Genomic DNA, 27,027 nt, shown 5'->3' with positions numbered 1-27,027 from the left:
TCCATGTGATGGCTATAGTAACCTCCACCTGATCTGTTTAAACATTTTATGGGATTTTGTTCCGATTCTGTTAGAAAAAAGGCAGAAACTCAGAGCTCTGTCCCTTCCAGTCACCACACTGTCTTAGGACAGCATATAGAATGAGAAGAGATTCCATCTAGAGCAGAATCTGGGGGCTAAGACATGCTCAAGGCTTGTGGAAAGCAAGTGAACATTTCCTTTCTGCTACCTCCACACTGTTCAGAACAATACAGGCTATTAAGAGACATCAACTAGTATTACTCCTTCAAGTGTATAGAACATGGTAGTCTCCCAACTTGGATACTCCTCAGTGTATTCCAAACTACACTTTGGAAATACAGCAATATTCTAGACTTTGCTGGAGACCAGTAGTTTCCAAGAATAGGCAAGATTGAACCTAGGTCACATTTTAGGGATGCTGTTGAGTACCTTTGACAGTTGATGGATGCAGCCACCATCTTGGGGATGGAGACCACAGAGGATGGTCCCCACCAGCACAGTGACCCAGTTACAATGCCAAGAGTGCTGGAATAAAAAAAATGCCTCAAGATATTCAAGCACATGCCCAGAAAAATGTTTTTTAACAAATATTCCAGGGGATTATGACTGAGAGGCAAAGTAGAGATGCTGAGAATGGCATTGGAAATGGGTGACAAGTTACATCAGTTACATCATCATCTTCTATTGAGTGTGTGCACAACCATGAGTCAGTCTCTCTCTCTCTCTCTCTCTCTCTCTCTCTCTCTCTCTCTCTCTCTCTGTAGTGTTTTTCTGCATGTGCATGTATGTATGCAGGTGTAAACCCCTGTGCGTGTGTATAAGGAGCTTGGACGAGGATGTTGAGCATCTCTCCTATCCCCGCTAGGGCTCCCTGCCTTGAGACAGATGTTTCACTGAACCTGATGCTCACCATTTCCTCTGGCCACCACAACTCATGACCCTTCCTGTTCCTCTATTCCCTCAGCACTGTGGTTAAAGACATATAACCATTCAAGGCTTCTGTCATGGGTGCTATGAATCCAATGGCAGGTCCTTGTGCTTGTGGTACAGCTCTCACTCTTCCCCACTGAGTCATCTCTTTAGTCTGAGGTGTATGATCATGAACAAAGTTTTGGAACCTTCTGAACCTCAGTTTCTTTATCACTGAGATGGAGAATCATAATAACAGCAACATACATATGGCAGGGCTATTGGGGGATATAATGAGCCTATCTGGGGAGGATGGTTCAGCCACTCATTATGGGATATATGCTTGCTAACTCTGGATATAGATAGATTGGGCAGTGAGTAGAGGGTGGCACATAGGTCTGGTCTTAAAGGCTTGCAATGGCCTTCTGGGAAGGTGTGGTGGGACAAGCAGGCTCACCTGGAAGCGATGGAAGTCCTGAGGCTTGAAGTCATTGGGAGAGCAGCCACACCAGTCCACAATATGCTTGTACTGGCACTTGCAGCCCAGCTTGCGGTTCCAATTGGTGATGCGCAGGTTGTTATCCACCATGGTGTCACAGTGGGGGCTGTTCTCCAGGACCGTGTGGAAAAAGGACTGCAGGGGAGAGAAAAGTTACTGAGAACCCAGTGACACAACCAAGTATGTTGGATTGGCATGTCCTTCCTGAGGACCATCAACTTCAAAGAGCTATCCAGGACACCAGTGTTAGGTCTCTCAGAAGGCACACAGTGTCAGCCTCCAGGTCAGTCCATCTCAGGGTAAGATGTCTGTTTAATCTTCACTGACTAATTCTACCTGCAAATATAATGCCTTGAACATCCCTTCACTGTGTCTAGAATCTGATATGAAGATATCTTCTCATTATCACCCTGAACATCTGCTGTCTGTTTAATCAATAGGAAGAGTTTCTGAGGATGTGTCAATACATGGGGACCAGGGACAAACATGGGGGACAGCTTCACAAGAAACTATGGGCTGCAAGGGCTCAGGTCAGGTTTGAAATGGATTTGTAACAATGTCTAATGAGCTGGGATTTCACTTCTGGATGAGGAAGGCCAGACTCATGGGTTCATCCTTACAGTGCAACTATGGTGCAGGGAAGGGTGGGATGACAAACCAAGGCCCATCACTTTCACTATAACACAAGCAGAGGTGGGTGGGAGAGATGTTGCTGTTGGTAGAGCCCCACTGCTCTAAGGAACTGTGGTTAGAACTGGAGTTAGGTATGTGCTTGCTGTCCTTTTTCAGAAGCCATTGAGCTCACAGCCAGGTTAAATGAGGTATTGAGGGGTTGTTTCCTGTCCCTAGTACTGAACTGGGAGCCCATATAACACAAGGTGGGCAGCATGCTTTCTGTGGTAATGAACCAGGACCCACAGTTATTTTCTACTTGTAGGACCCTTGGCCAATTCTTCCAAAGACTCTGAGAGAAAGGTAATGCGGGGAGGAAAAGAGACAGGAAGGAGACACATTGTTTGGAGAGCCACTGAGATGCTAAGAGAAAGAAGGGAAAGAGAGATTTCTGTTTCAACACTATTTTATAACAATCTCTGCCAACCAGAGAATACATTTTCTTCTGGGCTCTGGTCCCCCAGGGAAGCTGTTGGTGGATATGTATCTGACTGGCACATTTATAGACACAGCCTTTAGATTCCTTCTAACCCTGGAGTTGCCTAGGAAAGAAGAAGCAGGCAGACACAGCACAATGGAGGAAGAGGGTCTGACTGAGACCCTAGGGACTGGTGGGGAGGCAGGGGTGGGGAAGTGAGTGTGCTCAGAGCATTGGGTACCAGTGGCATAGCTGGCATACTGCTGAGAACTACTGAACTCCTGGAGACTCTCTTCTAAATGGGTGGATGGGCAGAATGAAGCACCACCTGCCACTCAAAGCCACTCACTTGCCTTCCTGTGATGCTAATGACATTGGCAGGGGACCTGGATTTAAACTTGAATTGTCTACAAGCCCACAGAGGCACCTTTCTTCCATCAAGCAGTGGGGAAAAGTACCCAATTACCAATTGCCCTGTGTCCTTTATAACGATGCAGAAATTCCCTGCAAGATAATGGATGAGGAGGTTATCAGAATGGAGAGAAAAGGTGATTTTCACTGAAATGGGATTAAAAGCTGATGACTTAACATGCACACAGAATAGTAAAATCTGGCTCTGGGAGGCTGGGCTTCTCACAGTGAGGTGTGTGGACAGCTAACCCTCTCAGAAGCTGGCCCCCGGTCTGATGATACATGGGAACCGTCCACAGAGATGCATGGTCTCTTCTAGGCTGTGTGAGCAGAGCTTGAGGCCCCAGCAGGGGTGAAGCAGAGAACCACACATGAGCAATGCCACAGGCTCTGTGAAAACAGAACAAACACTGTGGTTTTCCTGAGGTTAGGAAGTCAGAATAAAATTGGGCTGGAGGTCAGGAAGGTGAAGCTAGAAGCTAGAAACTCAGATCTGAGAGAAGGTGGCGTCTAGCATGTGGCCAGCAGCAAATCAGGATGTGCCAGGCTGTTTTAGAATAGTCTGGAGACTTCTGCAATGGGGGCTGTACCTTGATGTCACAGAGGACTCAGGGGCTTGCTCAATATGCTCCACAGGAAGGGCTGAGCCATGATGGCTGGCAATGAAGAGGTCGGTGAAGGAGATCCCATTTGACTGTCTCTGGGCAATTTTGGATTGAAAGAGAGAGAGAGAGAGAGAGAGAGAGAGAGAGAGAGAGAGAGAGAGAGAGAGTGTTTGCAATGAAGACAGCACTATCAGGGATTGACAGGAGTGACAGAACAGTATTCAAATGAGAAGAGGGATTACCGGTGCTGAAAATGGTTACTGCTTTACTGCATGATTGATGACGGGGAGATTATGTGATGTAGCTGTGTCCTGCAACTTTTAGCATGCACTGCACAATTCCAGAGAGTGCCATCAACAGTCAGAGGGTCTGCAATTCTAACGCTTTTTTCCCCCTGCAAATAGCCGTAATATCTTTTTCTAGAAAAATCAGAATATTGGATTTTTTCTATTAAAAGTAGGGCCTGAATGACTCAGTTTATTTATTTTTTTCTGTACTTTGCACACACAGAGACCATGCAGTATGAGGGTAGCATCCTTGTCACTATACGTGTATCACCATTCTTGCTATGAGGTCAAGGTCTGCAGGGATCTTCAGCACTGTGGTGGTTTGGAGGACAGTCAATGGGGCCAGGGTTACATGGCCAAGCATTCACTCTCTTCTAAGGCTATACCTAGCTCCCCTCCCCTCTCCAGCCCTGGAACTCACCTCAGCAGGGAGGAGGGTATAAGAGTAGAACTGCTTCATCTTGGTCACCAGGTCATCTGTGGAGAATGCCACATACTCTACAAACTTCCGGTTTAGCAGGAACCAATCAGAGCCGCCATCTACAGCAATGCCCTCTGGGATTCGCCGGTCCCCCAGGCGCCACATGTGTGTATCACACTCCAGGAAGAGACGGTCCAGGCCCTGCTTTCGGATGAACCTGGGTGAAACAAGTTGGCCTTGAGGAACTGGGTAATAGCGGTCTTCCTGGAGCCTAAGACAGTATCCTGGTAGCTACCACATTTACTGAGCACTTCCTGTGTGCTCATCTGAGCTGGGGATTTCATGCAGAGTCGACCTCTTGTTTCTCCTGAGTGAGGCATAGCATAGCACCTATGGGGAAGACATCACTACTGCTCTATTGGATAGAAGAACCACTGAGCCTAGACAGCCTCATGCAGCTACACAGCAACTTCAGTCTTGCTTCCACTTCTCTAGAAATCTCTCTCAATGGCCGTTTGGTGGCTGAGGGGTAGTTTGATGAATGAATGCAGATCAAAGGTCCTCATCTTAGGATAGTACTGTGAAATTCCTTCTCTCTCTCTCTCTCTCTCTCTCTCTCTCTCTCTCTCTCACACACACACACACACACACACACACACACACACACACACACACACACACACACATCAAATTCAGATTTCTGGATGCCTACTTGTTGGGAGCCTTCTGGGATGTAAGCTCCTCATGGATGCCTAGCTAGCTCATTGCAGTAAGGGCCATCCTTCCTTCTCCTTGATCCCATGAGCATCGGGAACAGTGCTAAACACATGGTAGACGTTCAATGAAGGCTTTTGTGAATAAACTGAAAGTTCAGGGTGAAACCTTGCTTTAGCTCTGCTATAAAAACCAGAACAAAACCACGATGCCATTAGTATTAATGTGCATATTTTTTTTAACTTGGTACTTGAGCTGAGCATGATTGGCTAGTACCCCACCACTGAACTGCAGTCCCTGTTCATAGCTGCTTCTCAACTCACACATTATATGTGGGTTTGTGAAATATTTTGAAAAAAAAAAACAAATTAGGATTTTTTGGGTATTTCATTAGCACATTAAATGACGAGATGTGGTGGCATTCTGATATGTCTAAAAAGTACTTTTTGTGGGATTAGAGGGTGTAGATTGTGCTTTGAGGTATCTACACCAACTATAACATGATAGGAGAGTTTATAATTCCAGTCTGTGGCTAATTCAGTGACCACTGGTGTTGGCACAGTTTAATATGTACATGATCTCAGGCTATATTAGGTAGAAATAAATGAAAGGACCCTTTGAGGTCTTCCCACACAAACACAAAATTGATGCCCCTGAGTTTTGTAATAGAACACACACACACACACACACACACACACACACACACACACACACACACACACACAATCTCGTTTAGGACCATGCAGGGCAGATGGGGCAGAAGTAGAATTTCTTCTGTCTTTCTCTGTGTCTCTGTCTCTCTCTGCAGCTGGGAAAATCAAAACTCCTTAGACAAGATCTAAGGAATGTGTCAGGAGTTTGCACAGAGCTCTAAACAAGCTTTCTTCTTGAACTTCCAGTTCACTCACAGTGAGTCTTTATTGAACACCTACTGTGTGCTAGGCATACTTCTCGGTGCTCAGGGCATCAAGCATGGAGGAAAGGTGATCCTTATTCTAATGAGCTGTGTATCTGGGAGCCTACAGCCCAGAAGGCTCCCAAAGCAGAGATCTTTCTGCTGTTCCAGCCTTCAGAACCATGGACTGGTACAGGGATCTGCATCTTTGAAGTTTTGATTAGCATACCTCTGTGTGAATCTTCTCCTTGTCATGCCTACAGCAACCCTGCATCATGTAGGGCTGACCCCTTTTCCAAAGACACGCAGAGGACTCACGTGCCAGCAGAATTCACCAGAACACCCAGGTGTGCAGAAGACCTAGGTGTCCAATGTCCTGGTCTTATTCTTTTTAGTGAGTTCATACAGAAAGACCCTTTCTTCCTGGGGAATGCAGTGGGAGCTATCGGTTATAGTCTTCCACAAAAGCACGCTAGATTCTGAAAGGAAGCCCTGAACTTTGAAATATCAAACTCTGTCTTGACACTGGCTACTAATAATCACAAGATAAAGTCCAGTGGCTGCACAGAACCATGCTAAAAACTTTAATTTCAGATAACTTATGTGAAAAATCCACAAGGAAACCATGCTATCAAAGAGATGTGTGAGGGGCCTAGCAAATTCCTCCTTCCATGCAACAGCATTTAAACTTCAAATTACATTATGGGCTAATAGCATCTTGTAATTTTAATGTGCTGTCCGGGGTCATAATACTCAAATGCAATATTCATGTACGAGCCATCTCCACAATGAAATGCTCATGACCTTAGGGGACTGGATTCCATGCTCACTGCCATTTCAGACAGGATAGGCTGCAACTATGCACTCTGGTTAGGATGAGCAAATAAAGATAACCCATTCCTCAAGATTAGAAAAAGTTTCTCATGCCACAGGCACGACCGAGTATTTTGTTTTGTTTTGAAAGACAGCGACAGCCAAGAGTCTGGGTATCAACCAGAGGAGCAGAGTCAATACTTTGAGCCAACTTGAAACATGAAGGGTGAAGCTGGATGATAACCCAATTCTAAAGACACCCCGTCTTTATAGGTGTTGGCCCCTGGCTCCTCTTTCATGAGGGCCAAGCACTAGTTTGCATCCATGGGACCAATAATGGACAGAAGAGACTAAGGATGTTCTCTCCATCCTCCTAGCTTTACTTCTCATTGCCATGGTTACTCTGGGGCATCTGGGTAACAGGTGATGCCAAAGCAACACAGGCACTGTGAAGAGACAGGAACTGATCCTAGTTCAGCATGTCTCTATCTCAGTGACCCCACTGTAGGAGTTCCAACAGCCTCCCACATCAGTTGCCCAATGCAAGGGCTTTGCAAAGCATTTAGTAAGTTCTAATCACCCAAGCCAGGAGTGGGAACAGTCGTCAATAGACTCTTTCGTAAGTGACCTCCTCTCCCATTCCCAGCATCCTGAATTCTTTCCATGCTTTAGTGTTATTCACCACATCTTCTTTCTCATATGCAAGGTCCTTACTTGTCATCTGTTTCTGCTAATGAGATGTAAGTCTTGAGATGGCAGAGATGTTTGGCTTCTGGTTCTCTGCTGTAACCTCTAGAATAATGCATTCCATATTCTAGGTACTCAGCAAATGTTTACCAAGGGATGAATGGATGACAAAAAAGGCAGGAACCACAACCATTAGACAATCAGGAAGTCACAGAAAGGACACAACCAGGCACCCACCCAATGGCTCTAACATCTGACATGCAGCAGATGGGTTAGAGGAATGGACTCTCTGAAAGGTTGAGTAATTTCAGTCAGGCTTAGAAATCTCAGCACCTGGGAAAGTGAGACAAGAGGCTTGCCTTGAACTCAGGATCAGCTTGGAGCTACACAGCAAGAACTTGCCTCAAACAGCCAAACCAAGAAAGGTTAAGTAACTTCCAAAAGTGACAGAGCTAGGGGTCTTGAACTGCTCTCTAAGGCAAGCTCTTAATGTCTTTGTCATTCTTTTCTGCTTCAGCTGACTCTGAAAGGGGTAGCCATGAAGGATCTGAGTAGTTCCGCTGCCTTAAAGAGACAACGTCCAAGAATGAGAGTCTCATTTTGCTTTGAAGGGAGGCTTTCTTGGGAGCCCATTCAGACTTGCATCTTCAGGGTGGGCTTCCTGAATTTCAAATAGAAACTCTTGCATTCAGTTTTACTTCCTGGGTTCTGAGAAATGTGTGGCTTGCTTTCCAAGGATTATTTTTACATTTAATATAGGAGCAAGTCTTAGCTAAATAGGCTCCATGGGGATTTAAGGGACAGAATTCTAACAGCTGAGAAAAGTGGGGTTCCTGATTAATTCAGAGGTGACCAAATGGCCCTGGGGAGAAGAAATCAGTAAAGAGGAGCTCCGTGGTATCCTCAGGAGCCAAAGTGATTCCTTCATTCTTCTCATTTCTTGACTGCTTGCTTGGCATAACCTCGAGTATGGGGCTATCCCAGGACTTTCTTGTGAGTTCTAAAAGGTGTAGGCAGCCCTTTCAGGCCTACAATGTGTCTGAAGAAGCCTCAGTCATTCACTAAGATAATTAATTCTATAGCTGAGCAAAACAAAGAGAAATGCAACCGAGACCCAGAGAGGATGGATGATGCTCCAGAGTCATGCTCACACACAAACCTGCTCCACGCTGTCCCTGGCCAGCACCCAGGCATGGCCCCCTGTAGGAAAATACAAACTAGCCATTTTACTTAAATATGAAGCCAGAAGTTGAGCCGTGGTTTAGTTGGTAAAGCACTTGCTGTGTAAGAAAATGAGGACTCAAGTTCCATCTCTAGAACAAATGTAAAAAGCCAGGTGTGGTGGTGAACACTTGCAACCTTATGCTCAGAGTTAGAGAAAGGAAGACCCTTGTTCTCTGTGGTCAGTCAGCCCCATCTAACCAGTGAACTCTAGCCCAGTGAGGTGTAGCCTCCTGAGAAACATCGGAGGTTGACCTCTGGCCTCCACACTCACACATACACTCACACATACACACTCACACACACACTCATACATACACACTCATACACACACACAGACACACATGCTCACACACATACACACACACACTCACACATACTCATACACACACACACCACTTTTCATATTTACTCATGTGTCTTCTCACATACAAATATACAAGTTAGAGTATATCGATCATGGTATTCCACAAACTCTGCAATCGGTCAACCATCTGACATGCTCAGACATTACTACTATATGGCATAGGGGATCCTGGAAGCCAGGATCCTTGGTCTAAGTTCTATGTCTGGAGCCAACCCCACCCTCCATCAACCATGTGCTGCTTCAGTATCAGTTGGAAAAGAGTGACTGCAGCAACGCCTGCCTCAAAGAGTCAGTATGACAGCGTAAGTGACGTGGTAACGGGGTGAGCTTGATGTAGCACTAGACACACAGTCAGCACTCCAAACGTTTGGGGTGTTGAACTTTTCCTTCATCAAATTGATGTTTTTAATGTCACTGTCTCCCCCCGCCCACTGGATTTAGTAGAAAAGCATGTCAAGAGCTAAAAAAAGAAGCTCCCATGCAGAACAAGCAATGATATTTCAGCACCAAGGACAACACCCAGGGTTCAGCATTCAACCGTTCAGTTCTTTGTTCATTCATTCTATTTATTCACTTTACAACGGAGCCCCAGTCCATGCAGTTACTTTGTGCTAACGGTTGTGATGGTGGCGATGACAGGTGTCATACCTGTCCTTCTAAGTGTCTCCACCAAATACAACTCAATACAACTCTTCCTACCATCTTATTAAGCCGGGAGTTGGCACTAGGTTCTGATATGGGCAGGCCCCAGCATCTTTGATGACCATTTTTCTCAGAGACTTGTCGTGGCTAAATGGCCTGGGAGAGTCAGGATTTTATCAGCCCTGGAGAGCATCTGCGCTATTCCAGACCCTGGTCTCTGCTGAGACACTGATTGAGAACACCATCTCTGTCCTTCTCTCCCATCTAGAGGCAAAGAACAAAGTACATAGTGATGGCTACTGTTTGCCGAGTACGTGCCACAGTCTAGGGTTTAGAGCCCACTATGATGTACTCTCTCATGCAGTTCTTACTAGGAGAGAGGGGAGAGGCAGGAAAGAGAGTGTGTGTGAGCTCTCATTCAGTCTTCACTAGGAAATAGGGGTGGGAGGAGGGGAAAAAGACTATTTCACATTGTCTTGAAAAAGCAGAAAGGTCCAGGGCAGACAAATGGGAGGCCATGTATGCTTAGCTCTGTGCAGGAGGTGGGAGGTGTGTGTGTGTTGGGGGAGACATAACACAAAGTTCTAAGGTGACGTGGCTCCTGAAACTCATGGGATCCCCATGAGTGTGATAAATAACTGAGTCAGGTGTAGAAATATGGGAATGTGATCTTCTTCCTCTATCAGAGATGCAATATTAATTATGTGCTCGCATTAGAGTGCTGTGTGTTAGCCAGGGGAGGGAGCCCACCCTCTGCAGAAACAAGATGGTACCGAAGGAACTCCAGACAGCAGATCTACTAGGAGGAGGCTCCTGGCCAGGGTCCCTGTGGACTCACCAACTTTAGGTTAATCAGTTACCTGTTTACACATCCAGTGGGATTTGAGCTGGAGAATTAATTTAGTGTCAGAGAAGGGAAATGCCTGGTGATGCTCAGAGCCATTCTGGTACCCAGTGTGGGAATGCTGCCTGCAGCAGGTGAGTCCAGACAGGAGGAGGAGCCGCCTGTGCTGCTTCTGAGCTGGATCCTCTCCCAGCCTTATACCTGCTTCTTCTTCCCATGGTGGGAAGACTCTGGGAGCTTTTCTGAGCGCTGGAGTCGCATGTCTGACACTTCTAGATGCCTCTCCATCATCATCCTATTCAAAGCAACTGTCTCAAGAGGCTATATATTAATTTGCTCCCTTCTTTGTTTCTGCAGCATAGGAAATGGAACTCGGGGCCTTGCGTGTGTCCTTAAGCTCTCTGCCACTGAGCACCTCTCTCTCATGCACCTTTGTATTTAAATATTTTACATGTATTTATTTATTTCCCATGTGTGTATGTGTATTTGCATGCATGGATGGATGGATTCACACATGTCTGTATGTCTGTATTACATGCTATGGTAAACATGTGGAGGCCAGAAAACAATTTGCAGAAGTTGGCTCTTTCTTTCAACAATGTGGGCATTGGGGATTGAACTCAGGTCATCAAGCTTAGGAAAAAATACCTTTACCAAATGAGTCACCAGCCATTTTAGAAAACAAATTAATTGTTTGAAAATTTTAATACACAAATATTATCTACTCCCCCCTCTGTGTGTCTGTCTCTCTGTCTCTGTCACTCTGTTGTGTCTGCACTCTGCCCCTCCTGTGTGTGTGTGTGTGTGTGTGTGTGTGTGTGTGTGTGTGCAGGCACATGTGCCACAATATGCATGTGGAGACCAGAGTACAATTCTGTGGCACTGCTTCTCTCCTCCCACCTTTCCATGGGCTTTTGAGGACCAAACTCAGATCACCAGACCTCTGTGGCCATGTGCTATCACTCACTCAGTCATCTCACTGGTCTCATATGACTCCTTCTTAGAGACTTTTATCTTGAGTCAAGTCTCACTAACTCTCCCAGACTGGCCTTGAACTTGCCATCTTTCTTCCTCAGCCTTCCAAGCAGCTGGTATCACAGGCCTGCACCATCATGTCTGGCTACAATTCAGTAAATTCTAGAAAATTACAGTCTGACCTTATTCTCACCACTGCAGTTTTACAGACAAGGGAGCAGATAAACAGATAATTAGAGGGTCTCTGTGGTCCACTGTGGGAGCACAGTGAGTGCTGAGAGTGGGCAGGTGACTCCTGGCCTGGAGGGTTAACTTCTATGCTCCAGCTCAGTCAGTGACAAGCTGTTAAGACCTTGGGGGGTGGGATGAGACAAAGTGGGTCTCTAGTCCTCAGCTGTATGTTTCTCTCCAGTGGGAAAGCATCCACCAAGAGAAGTTGGAATGGGGTAACATTATTCGAAGTGCTCAGCTTCCTGTGGTCAGTGAGCCAGGTCATCCTGCTGTTACTATTATTTGCCTGCCATACACAGAGGCAAAGCTAAATGCTTAAGACCCACACCAGGATGTTGCAGAGATGACATTCTGATACCCACATTTCTGTCTTACCATTTGCATTATATCATATCCCAAATGCTGTGCCCTTCCTGGTGTCTGAGAAATTACATGGAGCAGAAAATACCCCACAAGAAGCTACTGTATCAGAGGAAGTTGAGTTTTCCCTTTTATTTCCCTGTCCCCACACCGAGACTCGGACAGACTGCATCTGAGTTTCCAGAGACATTTCCATTATTCAGGGCTCAGAATAAACTGCTGGGCACAGGCTTTGGCCTAGCTGTCATTCCCCAGGAGATGAGGATGGCTCCACATGTCAGTCACTCCACTGGGGACTTAGTTTTCTTGGATGGAAACTTGGGAAAACCGTGAGCACAGCACTCCCATTCATTTAATTACAGGAACAGTTGGGACCGATTTGGCAGCCATTAAAATACAAGTTTCTTTTATGCCATCTCCTCACAGTGGGAGCCAAAAGTCAAAACTAGTTGCTAGAAGCTAGAGATGGGCGCAAAGGATCTAGGTGGCAGTTAGGCTCTAGAGAAAGCTGAGGGGCCTGCAACCTATGCTGCACCCCACTGCTTGCTTTTGTTCCTCAGGTCTTTCTGCTGCTCAAGCTTTCTGCTCTTGTCTAACAAGAGTCAGTCCAGAGGCAAGCCACACCAGACTGGAATGGGCTTTGGAAAATATCTCATTCAACTCTATTGTCTTGCAAAGGGGAGAATGCTGGAGTCCAGTGGAGCGGAAAAGTTGCCTCAGACTCACCTAGCACATTATTAGCTCAAGAAACTTATAGCTACACATGTTATCTCTACCCTAGGAGAAAAGCTACTAGTATTAATCTGCTAAATGAACATAATATAAAACTAACTCCTAATGACTTATGGTCATACCCATAAGTAAATACATATCTCATCCCTTCTTTGACAAGTTTCTATTTGCAGTAGACTAACACAAAGACCCACAACTCGTAATTGTGAAGAAAATAAAAGATGCCTAAATGCTTAGCTCTAAATGAGACCTTAATGCCTCCCCACCCATCTCAGGCTCAGGGACCAATGCTGAAGAAGGGATAGAAAGACGGTAAAAGCCAGAGACAGTGGTTGACTATAGGAAAACTATAGGTGTCTTCTGGAAGCAGCAGGCAGTACAGGTGAGGTCACAGTTGCTGTGACACCATGCATAAGACCTGTGTAAGCACAAGCCAGACCAAGCAGCAAGGAGATGGAAGTTGGCATAAAGTCTTACCCCTAGCTGAGGGTACTGACAACTGACAGCTACTGGGAGAGGGAGAGGGAGAGGGGGAGGGGGAGGGGGAGGGGGAGGGAGTGGCAATATCATCATCCCCATCATCATCCTCATGGCCATCATCAGCCTCACCATCACAGGCAACATCTCATTTAACCCTACCTATATAAGACTGTTGCTTTTTCACTTTACTGGTCTCAGAGAGGTTAAGGTACAAAAGCAATACAATGCAATCTGAAACACAGGAGATCAGCATTTCAGCCTAGGAGGTGGGACCTCAAAGCCCATGACATTAATTGTGCTTCCAAGTTACTAGAGAAGCACTTAGGAAACTGTGAGCTGAGATGAAAGAGTGATCAGCCTGAAACAGCACTGCTGGGGTGGATGTGTTTTTTGACATGTGTGGATAAACAGAATTGGTTCCTTGCCCACGATATAGGCAGCTTGGACTGATCACACACTATAGGCTATATTGAGAAGATGGGTTTTACTCTTGACCAATGGGAGAGGACTATCAATACCAGGGCCACTTTTAATAATAAACACTCCATAGAATTGCCCCTAGATGTAACTGACACACACCTCTGCTGTCAAAAACTCCTAGATTCAAATCCTGACATTTTCCAACTAGGCAACCTTAGAAGAATCCATTTGAGCCTCCCTTTCTTTCCAGAGAATAGCAATATGAATTCTTAACTCTGCATTGGATAAAGTCAATGTCATATGTAGTTAGCCAAGAAGCCCAGCAAAGTACTAGGGTCTTAGCAAGAAGATTACCCACAGGGGCCATGATTTGTATTTGTCCAGCCAGCCTCTCTACTGCTGGTGGCCTGAATGTGCTATGCTAATGGATAGGGACTCATAGAACACTGCCAAGCTTTGCAGTCCCTTCGCAGCGGAAGAATATGATCAAGAAGGGGCCATATGCAGAATCAGCTGCTGAAATCACAGGCAAAAGAAGAACTAATACAACCCATGCATTCTGGATGACTCCTTGAAAGCTCACAGCAGGGAGCTTAGTGTTTGCTTCTGTGAGATAACGAGGTAAACTGAGTCATAAAACCTGCTAGCTCCACGAGCTACAGCAGAGATAATCTTAAACAGAGACTGTAAATTCAAATGCCAATCATGGCCAGATCAGGAACAGAGACAGGAACTGCCATGACTGGGGAAACACAGGATTGGATTGGATGTCAGGCATGAGCAAAGTCAGACACAGGGCGAGGGACTTCAAGGCTTGTCTCAGTTAATTGGAAATCTAGATTCTCATGGAGGATATCATGAGCCACCACTTTACCAACACAAACAAACACACTTGAAATATCAAAATGGCCAAACACAAAATATTAACAGGCCATGATGATTCCTAGAATTACCAGAGTATGTTGTGTTCAATGCTAGAGTCCAGGAAAAGATGCTGTTTGTGTATGGGTATATGTTCATGTGTGTGTATATGTGTTTATGCACATGAAAGTAGGTGCAAGTGTGCATACATGACATGCATGTGGAAACCAAAGGACAACTTCAGGATGTGGAGCTGTTACTAAGATGCAGTCCTCAGTCTACCTACCAACCAAGTGAGAATTAACCATAACTACTCAGATCCAGGGACAAAGACATAAAAGGTTCTAAGTGGCTGGAGAGATAGCGCTGCTCTGCTGAAGAAGCATTTGCTATGCGAGCCCAAGGATCTGAGCTCAATCCTCTAAATCCCTGTGAGAGATCCTGTCTCAAACACAATGGTGGATGGTACTTGAGGAATATACTTAAGGCTGTCCTCTGGCTTCCACACACACAGGTGCATGTGCAACTGTATACACATGTGCACCCCCATACATACATACACACAGGTCCATGTGCAACTGTATAAATATGTGCACACCTATACATACACACAGGTACATGTGTCACTGCATACACATGTGCTCCCCCATACATACACATACACAGGTACATGTGCAACTGCATACTCATGTTCTCCCCCATACAGACATACACACAAGTACATGAGCCACTGCATACACATGTGCACCTAAACACTCATACACACACACACACACACACACACACACACACACACACACACACGTACGAAAACAGGAATAAGTTCAAAATATTTCTTGGGAGAAGAGCTGCAAGTCTGAGAAGCATCTGCTTCTCTCTGTCCTCGGCTAACAAGAGGGACCCTTGAAGGAAACTTCCCCCTGGTTGTCTAAGATTGACCCTCAGTGATAGCTTCCCACCTCTGTGGTGTATTACCTTGCATTGTCCCGACCATGTGACTTCAGGAAATTCATATCTCGGTATCTGGAAAGAAATGCTACGAGCTGGTCATTTGTCCTGTGGAAACAAACAAAAGAAAAAGTCAGGGTTCTCTGTAGACTATGGAGGTATTGTATTTTACTCCTGTTTTAGCCTTAGGAAGCAGATTTCACTCTGCTTTTCTGGATTTGCCTGTTCTGACCATAGCACACAGCCTGATGACGTGCCCTCTTATGAGGTACTATCCATGGGCCTGTCACATTGCGTGAAAACAGGCTGAGATCTAGTTTCATTCTGGCTGCAGTGTGGTTACATCCTGGAAAGGGGCAATTTCAGAGAGAAAGGTTAGCGCCTTGGTTACTATCCATCAAGAGAGCTAGTGCAGCAATAGCTGGGGACCGCTGGACACACCACACCCACAGTCAAAAGCAGAGACAAGGGAATGTCATGCTTGTCCTGGCTTCTCCATTGCTATACAGGTCAGGAATCCTGCCCAGTGAACAGTGACACACACACACACACACACACACACACACACACACACACACACACACACACGGCACTGGGTCTTGCCACAACAATTAACTTAATTCTGACAATGCCTGTCCCCAGATATGATACAGGCCAGCCCAATATGAGCAATCCTTCATTAAACTGTTTTCCCAGGCGAGACTAGGTTTTGTCAAGTTCACAATTAAAGCCACAGGCTGTTTGTGCACCAGTCTCCCACATACTCTACTCTGCAGGGAACTCTGAGGACAAGCACTGTGTCTTAAATGTTTTGGTCATGGTCAACAATAGTTATCAGTACTCAATCCAACATCATAGATCACTTGCTGTGCCCTGGGCCATTTTGCATTCTCCATTTCTGGCCTGTTCTTGTCATTTAGGTTTTTCAAATGTCATTTCTTCAGATAGGTCTTTCCTGGCTATTCTACCAAAAGTAGCCCCTGACTCCTCCAGCCTATCCTCATCCCATCACAATGTGGACTTGACAGATTTACCACTATTTGAAAGCATTCTCTTGGTTACCTTACAATATAAGGTCCACAAGGAAAGAATCTGGTCAGATCTGCTCATTCTGGCACACAGTAGGGCCAATAATAATGTTTGTTTGAATGAATGAATGAATGAATGAATGAATGCTGAAGGCATGCATAAGTTAGGATGAGCTGAGGTAGAACTGACTCCTTTAGTGCAGAGAGAGCGGTGAATGAACCCAATCCAAGTCCTCAAAAACCACCGGGCTGTGGATTGAGCTTTAAAAAATATGAAGCGCCACACAAATGGATGACATCGTTCCCGGCATTGTTATCCCAAATTTATCACCATCAATCTCGGCGTTCACAGTGCCGTCACAGCTAATCAGCTTGTGCATACAGCTGTGACAGTATTTTAAAAGGCAGTCACACAGGTCTCCATCTGCCAGAGATGCAGTCGCCTCTTCCACTGAATAAACCCAAACAGGTAAGTGGTGCTGATATGACAGCTCCTCCAGCACTGTCACCAGGGTCTTCTGCAGGGGAGGGGGCTTGCTGTTTAGAGAGCAGGGGTTAACTACTCTTCCAGACTGGGTGAGGTGGGAAGAAAGAGGCTCTATGGGAACACAGGGAGGCTGGACTCTTTCTTTTGAGTTGTGTTGGTGGTGGTGGTGGGGTGTTGCTTCTGTGTATGCGCAAAAGGAAAGGAGGTCAGCGGGTCAGCGGACAACCTTGGGTGTTAGTCCCTCACCTTCTGTCTTGTTCCAGGCAGGGTCTCCTGCTTGCCACTATGTACACCAGACTGGCCGGCCAGTGAGTTTCTAGGGAGTCTCCCACATCTGTCTGTGGTCTCATCTCACAGTAGAAGTGCTTAGATTATAGATGTCCATTGCTCCGTATGACTTTATGTGTGTGCTGTAGCTTTAACTCTGGTCCTCTTTATGTGTGTGCTGGAGTTTAACTCCAATCCTCATGCTTGAGTAGCATGTGCTCTATCTGTTGTGTGTGCATCTCCCTAACACTAACGCTGGACTTAAGAGAAGCCATGTAGTAACTCAGAAAGCAATGGCTAAGCTCCAGATGCAGAAGGATCTATACGTGAATTCCAAGCTGCCTTGCCACAGCCCACCATGTGGCTAAAGGATAACAAGTCACTGAGCCCTCTGAACCCCATCCGTCTGTAAATTAATTTCCTCCTGGCTGCTCACATTAAAATACACTGAGCATTCAATAAACACACCATACATTTTCACCAAGAGGATGGGTTGCTTTAAGGGCACATAGTAGGTACACATTCAGTGCATGTTGCTCTGCTCTTTCTACCTCTTAGGTGCCTGGTCTGTACTGCCTTCAGCCCTCAGCCCCTCTCTATTTCTCTGCCAGTCTTCAGTATTGTTGATATGAACCCTCATCCACTCATTGGATGGCGTACGTTGACTTTTAGATGGGTGGGAATGGGGCAGAACGGAGCAATGAAGACATCTGAGATAAAAATGAATGTGGTCAATGTCCCAGTCTCTTACTGAAATAAAAACCAATTAGAAGCCAACCATACTGGGTGTCAAATGCCTGAAGAACCTCCTGTATCTGCAGCCTGGTAAAAAATCTATCGTTCAACGGATGCAGAGCTCTGCCGAACACACGCAGAGGTAAATCCTAGGGATAGACCTGAAAGGCCAAGCTTTGTGAGTCTGGATGGTGATAACCACGGTGGCCAAGGTTCCCAGATTCCTGTGACTTGCTGTTAAAAGGGGCCTCCAAGGAGCTGCTGGGGTTAGCAGCTATGCGATGACTTTATTAAAGAAAATCAGGCAATGTCTTTCCAGCCCTCCTGAAGCTCACTCCATCTCCTCCGTCTCAGTCACTCTTATTTACCAAGCCCTTGCCACACTCGGAGACAGTTCATTATTGTCATCCTGATGAATAAAAGGATAAGTTAACCTCTGAATGGGTCCCCAGCAGCAGGAATAATAAGCAGGGCCTCTTGGGAAGCTTAGGTGGGAGGATTGAAGGGGCCAAGGTCGGGCTCCAGGAGCCCCCTCTGGGAAGTCTCAGGCCTCCCAGGGTCAGCCTGTTGTGGCTCCATTTAGCAACCCCAGAAAGCATCTTTCAGGGCTGGAGCTGGGGCCATTTTCGCATTTCCCGCTTCGCCGGGTCCCCATCTGATGGGGATGAATAGGCATTTAGCGAATTTACTTAGTGATGTTTCCACATGAAAACATCTCAAAAGATGACATCTTGGGGGTGGGGGTTGGGGTGGGGTGGGGTCTGTGCTTCCCAGGCTGGAGCCCTTCCATAAAGCTCCCTTTCAAAGCAAAGCCCTGTTTAGTGAGTGGGCTGGCTGGATTGGCTGGATGGGTGGGGTGAGGGGGAACTACCTCTTACTCCACTTGGCAGGGCGACCCTGTAGCTTTTTGCTTGCCCCCCTCTTTGTAAAACAGCTGCTCTGGCCAGCCAGTACCTGCTCCTGTTCAAAAAGGAGATGGGATTCGGCTTGGGACCAACTCTCCCAATTGCTTCTTTGAGGCTCCTGTCAATAATTGCCTACAAATACAGTTCATTCCAGATAAAGAACAGCTTGTGATCTGCTGACATTTTACCCCATTCCAGTCTTGCTGGCTTGCACCCCCTCCCCCCACACTTTTCTTTTAGAGAGCAGTTTTTCTCCACGTGGCTCCCATCACTCATCCCTGGGACCTGCGTAGCCAGTTCCACCTTTCTGCTGACACTGATCACAAGCCAGTCTATCGCTTGTTGATTGCAGGTGCCCATTGCTGCAACCATCAGGTTTGTGGAAATGTCTGCTTTGGTTCGTAATATGTAAGCAAATGCTGAAACCAGCAGTGAATGTGTAAGTAAGACAGTCATAAAACGAGGCCACAAGCCATGGCCACACTTGGACGTGCACTGTGCTCTAGCTTCAGGACAGAGGCTTGCTGTGTTCTATCTCTTTTGATATTTACGAAGGCGCCAGGCAGTGAGTTTCACTCTCTTCTGACAGACTGGGTGGCTAGACTCAAAGACATTAGGTCACAGAGGAAAGTACAGAACCAGGCTTGGGACCTGGTTCTGATGTTACAGCTGGTGCTCTTGATAAATAGCCCACTCTGCAAAATGACAGAGAGTGACTGAGTGGGAGGATGGGTGAATTCCATCCCAGGAGCAGAATAAAAACTACAGGCGAAGGAAGGAGGCACACTTGCAGCCTGGCCTGCCAACTGGAAGCTACTATGAGAAACACTACACTTGGGGCTGGAAAGATGGCTCAGTGGTTATGAGCACTGGCTGCTTTTGCAGAGGACAGAGTTCTGTTTTCAGCACCCAGCACCCACATGGTAGCTCACAACCACCTGTTACTCCAGTTCTAAGAGATCTGAGTCCCCTTTCTGACCTCCACAGGCACTGCATACATGTGGTACAAGCATGCAAGCAAAATGCTCATAAACATAAAAGAAAAAGTAAATAAATCTTAAAGAGGAAGGAACACTGTATCACAAGCCTCACCCAGGACCTATTGAGATATACTTGACTTTTTTCTTTGTGAGAGTTTGTGTGTGTGTGTGTGTGTGTGTGTGTGTGTGTGTGTGTGTACACTGTATGGAGGTCAGAGGTCAGCTTCAGGTGCCAATCCTCTGGCACTGTGCACCTTGCTTTGGTTTGTTTTGCTTTGTTTTGTTTTGGACAGAAAGTCGATTATCTTGGCCAGTGAGCCCCAGGGACCTGCCTGTCTTCATTTTCACAGTGCTTCAATTACACACACGCAACACCACACATACTGTGGTTTGAACTCAGGCCACAGCAAGCAATTGACCTGCTGACCCATATCCCTGGCTTGAGATCAACATGACTCCTATGGTTTCCAGGAGATACGCATGCTCTTGTCAAGTTTGGGATGCTCTGCTCTGCTGAGTATGCAGATTGGTGACAAGTCTTTCCCTTCCACTCTCTGCTCCCTGGGGGCACTTCTCGAAGCCTACACTTAGGCAGGCATCTCACTTCCATAAGGCATACACCTCGGGTGCTGGAGTATTAAATAGAACCATGCGTGTAAGACCTTATGACAGCACCTCGTACAGGGTAAGTCTTTGACAAATGTTAGCTGTCATTTAATAGTATCATTGCCATCTGAAACATCGGGTCTGTAAGACATTTTGATCCAGAGAAAACAATGAAAGGGACCAACTTGCCTCTGACTTAGAGGGATCTCTGTGCTTAAAAACCCACAGAATATTCTACAGAGGAAAGAGTGGAAAATGACCCTTTGAGGGGACTTATCCTCATCTGTCCACTGGTATAAGATAGAAGATGTCCACTAGAGCACATGGCACCATTTTCATGTCCACACCTCTGAATATAGAGACATATAGGATGAGGGGAACAACCCTGACACTCTAGGAGCAGCCAGAATCTCAGGTTCCTGAGAGAAACATACTCTAGGTTCAGAGGGTCATAGACAAGCAAGGCTGCTGTGCTCGCAGTGATTGACAGGTGAGAGGAAGATGGGATCTGCTCAGTCTCTCCTAGGACAAAGTCAAGAACACACCTATTTGCATATTCTTCCAACAACAGATCTCCTCCCAAACCCATTTCACAAGGCTGAATGCTGAAAGGGACCCCAAGAGGCAGCTATACCATTGGGATAAGGCCGGCAGGCTGAAGCCAGGGTGGTACACACACACAGGGCATTTGTGCATGTTGGAATTCAACCCCATGGCACTGCCAAGAGAATGTAAACTCCACAGTGTCTGGACTGCAGTAGCCTGGCCATTGTGGGACAGAAATGTGCATGTCAGGTGTACAATGGGGTGTGTGTGTGAAGGGGGGGAGTTGAGGAGTGCAGATTTGGAACCATCTTTATCCTGAGCTCTGAAAGGATGTATTGCCTCAGTGTCTATCTCTAGTGTAGCATACTATTCAGCACTTCTTTATATGCACTCAGTGTGTGTGTGTGTGTGTGTGTGTGTGTGTGTGTGTGTGTGTGTGTGTGTGTGTGTTGCATACTAGGCAAGAGCTATACCACTGACCTTTCTCCTCAGGCTTCCACAGACCTGATCATTTTAGTTTCATCCTAAGCAACAATATTCGCAGCACTTGATGTTCTCGTCTTTGTCCCACCTTTTTTTATTGTGCCAACATAACATAACACACATCTCCTCAGCTTCACTATTAGAGGTGTGCAGTTCGGTTTTAATGAGCACAGCCACAATGCTGTATAACCGGCACTGCTCAGTTTCCGCATGCTTTCTACTCTGCAAAACCAACAACACACCCCCTTCCCCCAATTTCCCAGTCCTGGCAACTAGAATATTTTTTTGCAATTTCGATAACTCTCCCTATTTCATAGAAGTGCAACTATGCACACAGCTTGCTTCATTTCATTTGTGCATGTGCGTGTTGGGATTTCTTTCTTCTTTGAGGTTGAATACTACTCCGATCTGACATACCGCATATGTAATTTGTTTTAAGTCATACATGAAAACACAACAATGATCACTTGACTACACATATCCTAAGCAAACTCAGCAACCGAGGACATCAGGGGAAGACTCAACTGCCCCGACTAACAGAGCACTCGGGTTAGGATATTCTACTTTTAAGATCGAATGATTCTTGGTAAATAGAAATGAGTTCTTACCCCATGCTCAGGGCTCCACCAAAGAGTTTGTAGCTACTGGAAGGAGTCAACTGCCCATCTTTTTATGAAAAGGCATGGATTCAGAAAGCCATGAGGGAGTGCTACCAATGACTCTTTTGGTGATCTGTGTTGATACACACATGTGTGTGGGACCATGTGTCTCTTCCTGCAGGAGCCAAGGGGGAGATCAGGGATATTCCCTTATCACCTTCTGTTTTATTCCTATCAGTCAAGGTCTCTCAGTGAGGGCTTGATACTTTCCAACTAGACTGGCAGTCAGTAAGTCTCACAGATCCTACTGTTTCTTCCCATCCAAGCACTGGGTAGGTGTTTTCTGTTGTTGTTTGTCTGTCTGTTTGTTTTTTGGTTATCTTCAGCTTTCTATGAGGAGTCTGTGATCTGAATGTGGGTCCTCATGTTTGCCCAGCAAGCACTCTCACCCACTGAGCCACCACCCCTTTGCCCCTTCTCCTTTTAAAAGTTTATCATTGCAGAAGTTTATAGACTGCAGCAAGATAAGGAAGTGGCTATCTTCCATGGATGTGGACACAGAGAAGGTAGCTACAAAAGTAGTGGGTAGGGCATCCCAGCAACTAACAGGCACTTGGCAGTGAGTGTGGTTTGGGAAGGATAGACTGACCAGGGGTCAAAGCTTCTTCCTTTCTCATAGTATCAACACTGTTAGGGACCCTAGAGGACTAAATCACCTCACAGGAAAGTGTAAATGACCTCTTGTTGGCTGAGGTGTGAGTGTGGGCAGAACCACACTCTGTGCCTGGGGCAGCTGGTGCCCATCAGTTGGGTAACATTGGGGTTTCCCAAGTAGGACCTTGGACAGTACCTGCTAGGTATGTGACTACTGTCATGGTGGGGAGGAAACTGGGCTAGATCCCTTCAGTTCCTCGGGACACAGTACATTGTAGGTATTCACAAATATTCACAGTTATGATTCACTCTGAGAGGAACGCCATGACACTGGCTCAGCTCTAGCTGCTGCCCTAATCACATCTGCCCAATTGGCAGAAGCTCATTCTACACTTGTTTGTCAGAAGGGCAGATGCCAGGAGCACCATCTCTTACTTCCATATCCCAGCATTCGCCTACTTCAGAAATTCACCTGTCTCTGCACAGGGAAGAACTTAGGACAGAGAGAAGGTGCATGACAATGACGCTCGGAGAACCATCTGCCTTTGCTTCTTCACCAGCTAAGGGTTCATCTCCTTAAATATCATTACAACCCTGTACAACAAGAGCTTCTACAGAATGAAGCAGATCCGAGGGATGGCTGAATGAAACTGAAGACCTTGGGTCCCTACAGCAGTCAAACACGTGTCAATTCCACTTTCCACTTGGTGGGCAAGGTTCAGCAATGTGGCTGTTGCTTTAGGAACAGGAGATAGTCACCACCTTCCCAACCCTCATACTCCCTTTTGAGAGTGTTGAGTTACTGAACCCAGTTGCATAGCAGAGGTTAACATAGACACCGTGTGAGCTTTGACTTTCTCCATAGCTCACCTAACACCCAAGCTAGCCATCTCTGTCACTCCCATGATAGTCCATCTCCTGACTGGATTGTGCTCTCTTTGCAGGCTTTGTTTTAGGGGTACACAGGAAGTGGAGACACTTCTAAGCTTCTTTCCTCAAGGCTTCAGATATTGTTAGCACAGACATTAACAATATCTCCTCCCTATGAGGGAGAGCAGGAATCCCAGGTCCCCAGAATAGCAAAGTGAAGTTCAAGGCTGTTTGAAGACCAGGAAGCAAAGGAATCAGAAAATAAAGCCAGTTCTGGTTACAAATGTAGTCAAGCTTCACTGAGAAGATACTGGGGGATGGCTTGGAAAGTTCTGGGTGCTGTATTTGTTCCTGGATGCATAATTATAATTATAGTACCATTGGTACTGAAGACAAGTGAACAGGCTGAAACATCATCCTACCTCCAGTAGGCATTCACTGTAACTTTCTAAAATATGAGTTCACTGTGCTACCTAATCCACTTTATGCACTTTGGGAACTCCATCAGGGGCAGGCCAGTGTGCTAACTGCTTAGCAAGGCACTCATGTTTCTTACAGTCAGACTCTGCCTGATACAACTTTGGGAGCATTTGACTTGAAGCTTTCTAACTGTTCTACCCTCTTCCCTAACAGGTCCTGTCCTGTGCCACATGCCTGTGACAGCAGTGGGTGACAGTAACAGTCACAATATAGCAAAGGTCCTTGTGATATGGAGTTGCCAGCAATGAAAGGAACATACCTGAAGCATACCACAGAGACTGTGGGGACAGTCCCTCCCTCCACACAAGCAGCAGGCTGGAGAGCCACCTGGATAATAAAACCCAATCGCTGCTAATTGGATTTACCTTTTTGTTACTCACGAAAATGATGTGGCACTAAAACATGCTCATTGCATTTGAAGGGACCCGCAAATCACTTCACAAAGCCTTGACACGTTCACAGAGCATTTGGGAGGAACACATTTCTCATTTTAAACACACATATGCCATCTGAAGAGGCCGTTTATCTGATGTTCCATCAGTGAGAACTCTGAACGCGCCAGTCCTTCCTCAAGGTGGCTGTAACGGAAAGGTGACTGACAGGGAGCAGCACCAAGAGGCCCGGTTGGTTCTCAGGCTGCTAGAAGCATGAACAAATTAAGTTGTAGCCTGCTGTGAAAGCACATGCCTATAATACCAGCACTCTGGAAGCTAAGGAGGAAAGATGGCAGGAGGCCAGCCTGGACTACGTAGGGAGACCCTATCTCCAAACAAACAAAATATTTAAATATGCATTCAATCTGGTTTGGATGCATACACACGTGCACACAATGCACACGCATGTGTATGTAAAGTCAGTTTGTTAATTACATATTAATTCCCAGTAATCTGATTGCCTTTACATGTCATGAGACATATCAAGTAAGTGTCCTCTTTGATTAGACAAATTCTAGCTTCCCATATGTCCTAGTCAGCTTTAACTGTCAAGCCGAGAGTCATCCGAGGAAGTCATCTTGCAGTTGAGGGACTTCTCAGAGAAGGTTGGCCTGTAGGCATGTCCATATGAGGAATGTCTTGACTGTTAATTGATGTCAGTCAGTTGACCCTGGGTTGCCAAAGAAAGCTAACTGAACATGAGTCTGCTACAAGATAGCACCACAATTCCTCCAAGTATTCTGCTTCAAGTTCTTGTTTGAGCTGCTGACCTGACTTCCCTCAAAGATGGACTGTGACCTGTGAGCTGAAATAAATCCTTTCCTCCCCATGTGGCTTTTGGCAATAGTGTTTTATTCCAGCAACCAAACTCTGTCAGGCCTCAAGACTCTCTTTGAGACCATTGCTCAGCACAAGTGCTCCATTCCAGAATGAGATTGATTCCATACTGTCTCCTATGTGGGGAGTACTTTTTCTTAATTTTGCATATGATTGCAAGAACTAGATGAGTGTTCATGTGTTATTTCAACTGAGAAAGGCTAGCCTGTGAATAACTACTCAGCTACATTGAATTGTATTGATGAGCTCAACTTCCTTTGGGTGTTTTGGCTGAAAACAGGTTACTTCCTACCATTCACACTCGTCTGGGTTTGTTCAATAATAACCTACCAGAGTCATTGGCTCATTTCAATGCCAAAAGTGCTTCTGTAGTTATAGCCATCACATAGTGGAATATGGAATGGGTGACACAACCTAGAGCTGATATCAGAAAGAGTTACGTGTATAGTCCTACCAGAAATTATCTGTTGTATGCAGCTGAAAACTCTAAGCTCACATGACATTAAGTACCAGAAGTGGGGTAATGAATGTTAGTGAGGGAAAAGCCATAGGGATCTGATATAAGTTGGGTAACTTAACCAACAGAATGCCAGCAGGTGCATTGATTTTACTCTTCTTCTGTTAGTATCACCACTACTTCAGTAGAACTAGACTTTGCACTGAGCTAACTCTCAGAACACTGGATAGGGTCAGTTTGGATATTGGCCGAGGGTGGGGCTGAGCTCACAGGGCAGGTGACTCTTCACTGCTCACTTTGCCCTTCTTGGGCAGCCTGCTAAATCTACCAGCTTGTCTGAACTAGATCAAGGTCATAATATTTCCCAAGGCAGACAGGAAGCCACATACACTTCTACAGAAAACAAATCCCATGGCTACCTCTGCAAACTTTGTCCAGACACAAATGTCTGCTTCTGAGACACTTTGATGGACCAGAAAAGTTACTTTGTATATAGTCTCCAACCACAGGTTCTCAAGGGTATTTGATTCCCTCAGAGCTGAAGATAAAATTTAACAGATTGGAACGTGTAAGTAGAAGGTACAGGCCTCTGCAGGTAATGTGGCAGTTCTTGGGGACAGAAGCTTTTAGAAAATATTTAAAAAGAATTTATCAGATCCATGAGTGGTTATCAGACTGCACCTCCCAGACTCCAACACTTCCAGGCAACTGTGGCCTCAGGACAGGCCTGAGACTTCTCTATAGAATACACACTTCTTTCTGTTTTTACACTGGCACGAGTCATGCGAGAAATTTGCATTGAGTACAAAGGCTTCGAGGCTTGAAAATAAAAGTTCAACAACCATAAGAGCCTCTTTATTTTTCATGAAAGAGGAATGATGACAACTTTTTCCCCTTTGAGTAGAAGTACTTTCTCTAGAACATGGGGAATCCTAATATTACATGGCAACATGGCAGCTTCTAGGGTAAAAGGGAGATTCCGGACTACACTGTCAGCAGGAGCCCTTGGAAGAGAGGACGCACTCCAGGTGTGTCAGCTCTGTTCCTTTTAGTGCTAGGCTGCCTTTCTTTGCCTCCCTCTCCTCCCTGGTCTGCCTGCTCAATGTCTAGAATTACTGTGTGTGCTCCTCTTTTGGGAAGCGTGGTTTCCCAGCCTCTTGACAGGCCAGGCTCTGACTTGAGCATATGCTAAGTTTATGCTCTGTGCTTCCAAAGGTGCTTTCTGG

At 45.9% G+C, this 27,027-nt stretch overlaps 1 protein-coding gene across 1 annotated transcript in view; it reads right to left on the bottom strand.

Annotated features, from left to right (window-relative positions):
* The window catches only part of Xylt1 (xylosyltransferase 1), a 282,826-nt gene that overhangs the window by 25,491 nt on the left and 230,308 nt on the right, over window positions 1–27,027 (bottom strand). Inside the window, 3 exon segments of the mRNA NM_022295.2 lie at window positions 1,388–1,564; window positions 4,244–4,460; window positions 15,461–15,541. Of these exon segments, the coding sequence (NP_071631.1) occupies window positions 1,388–1,564; window positions 4,244–4,460; window positions 15,461–15,541 (475 nt within the window).

The sequence above is a fragment of the Rattus norvegicus genome, chromosome 1, assembly GCF_036323735.1.
Source record: "Rattus norvegicus strain BN/NHsdMcwi chromosome 1, GRCr8, whole genome shotgun sequence".
NCBI classification, from domain to species: domain Eukaryota; kingdom Metazoa; phylum Chordata; class Mammalia; order Rodentia; family Muridae; genus Rattus; species Rattus norvegicus.
This window is presented reverse-complemented; position numbering and strand designations above follow the sequence as displayed.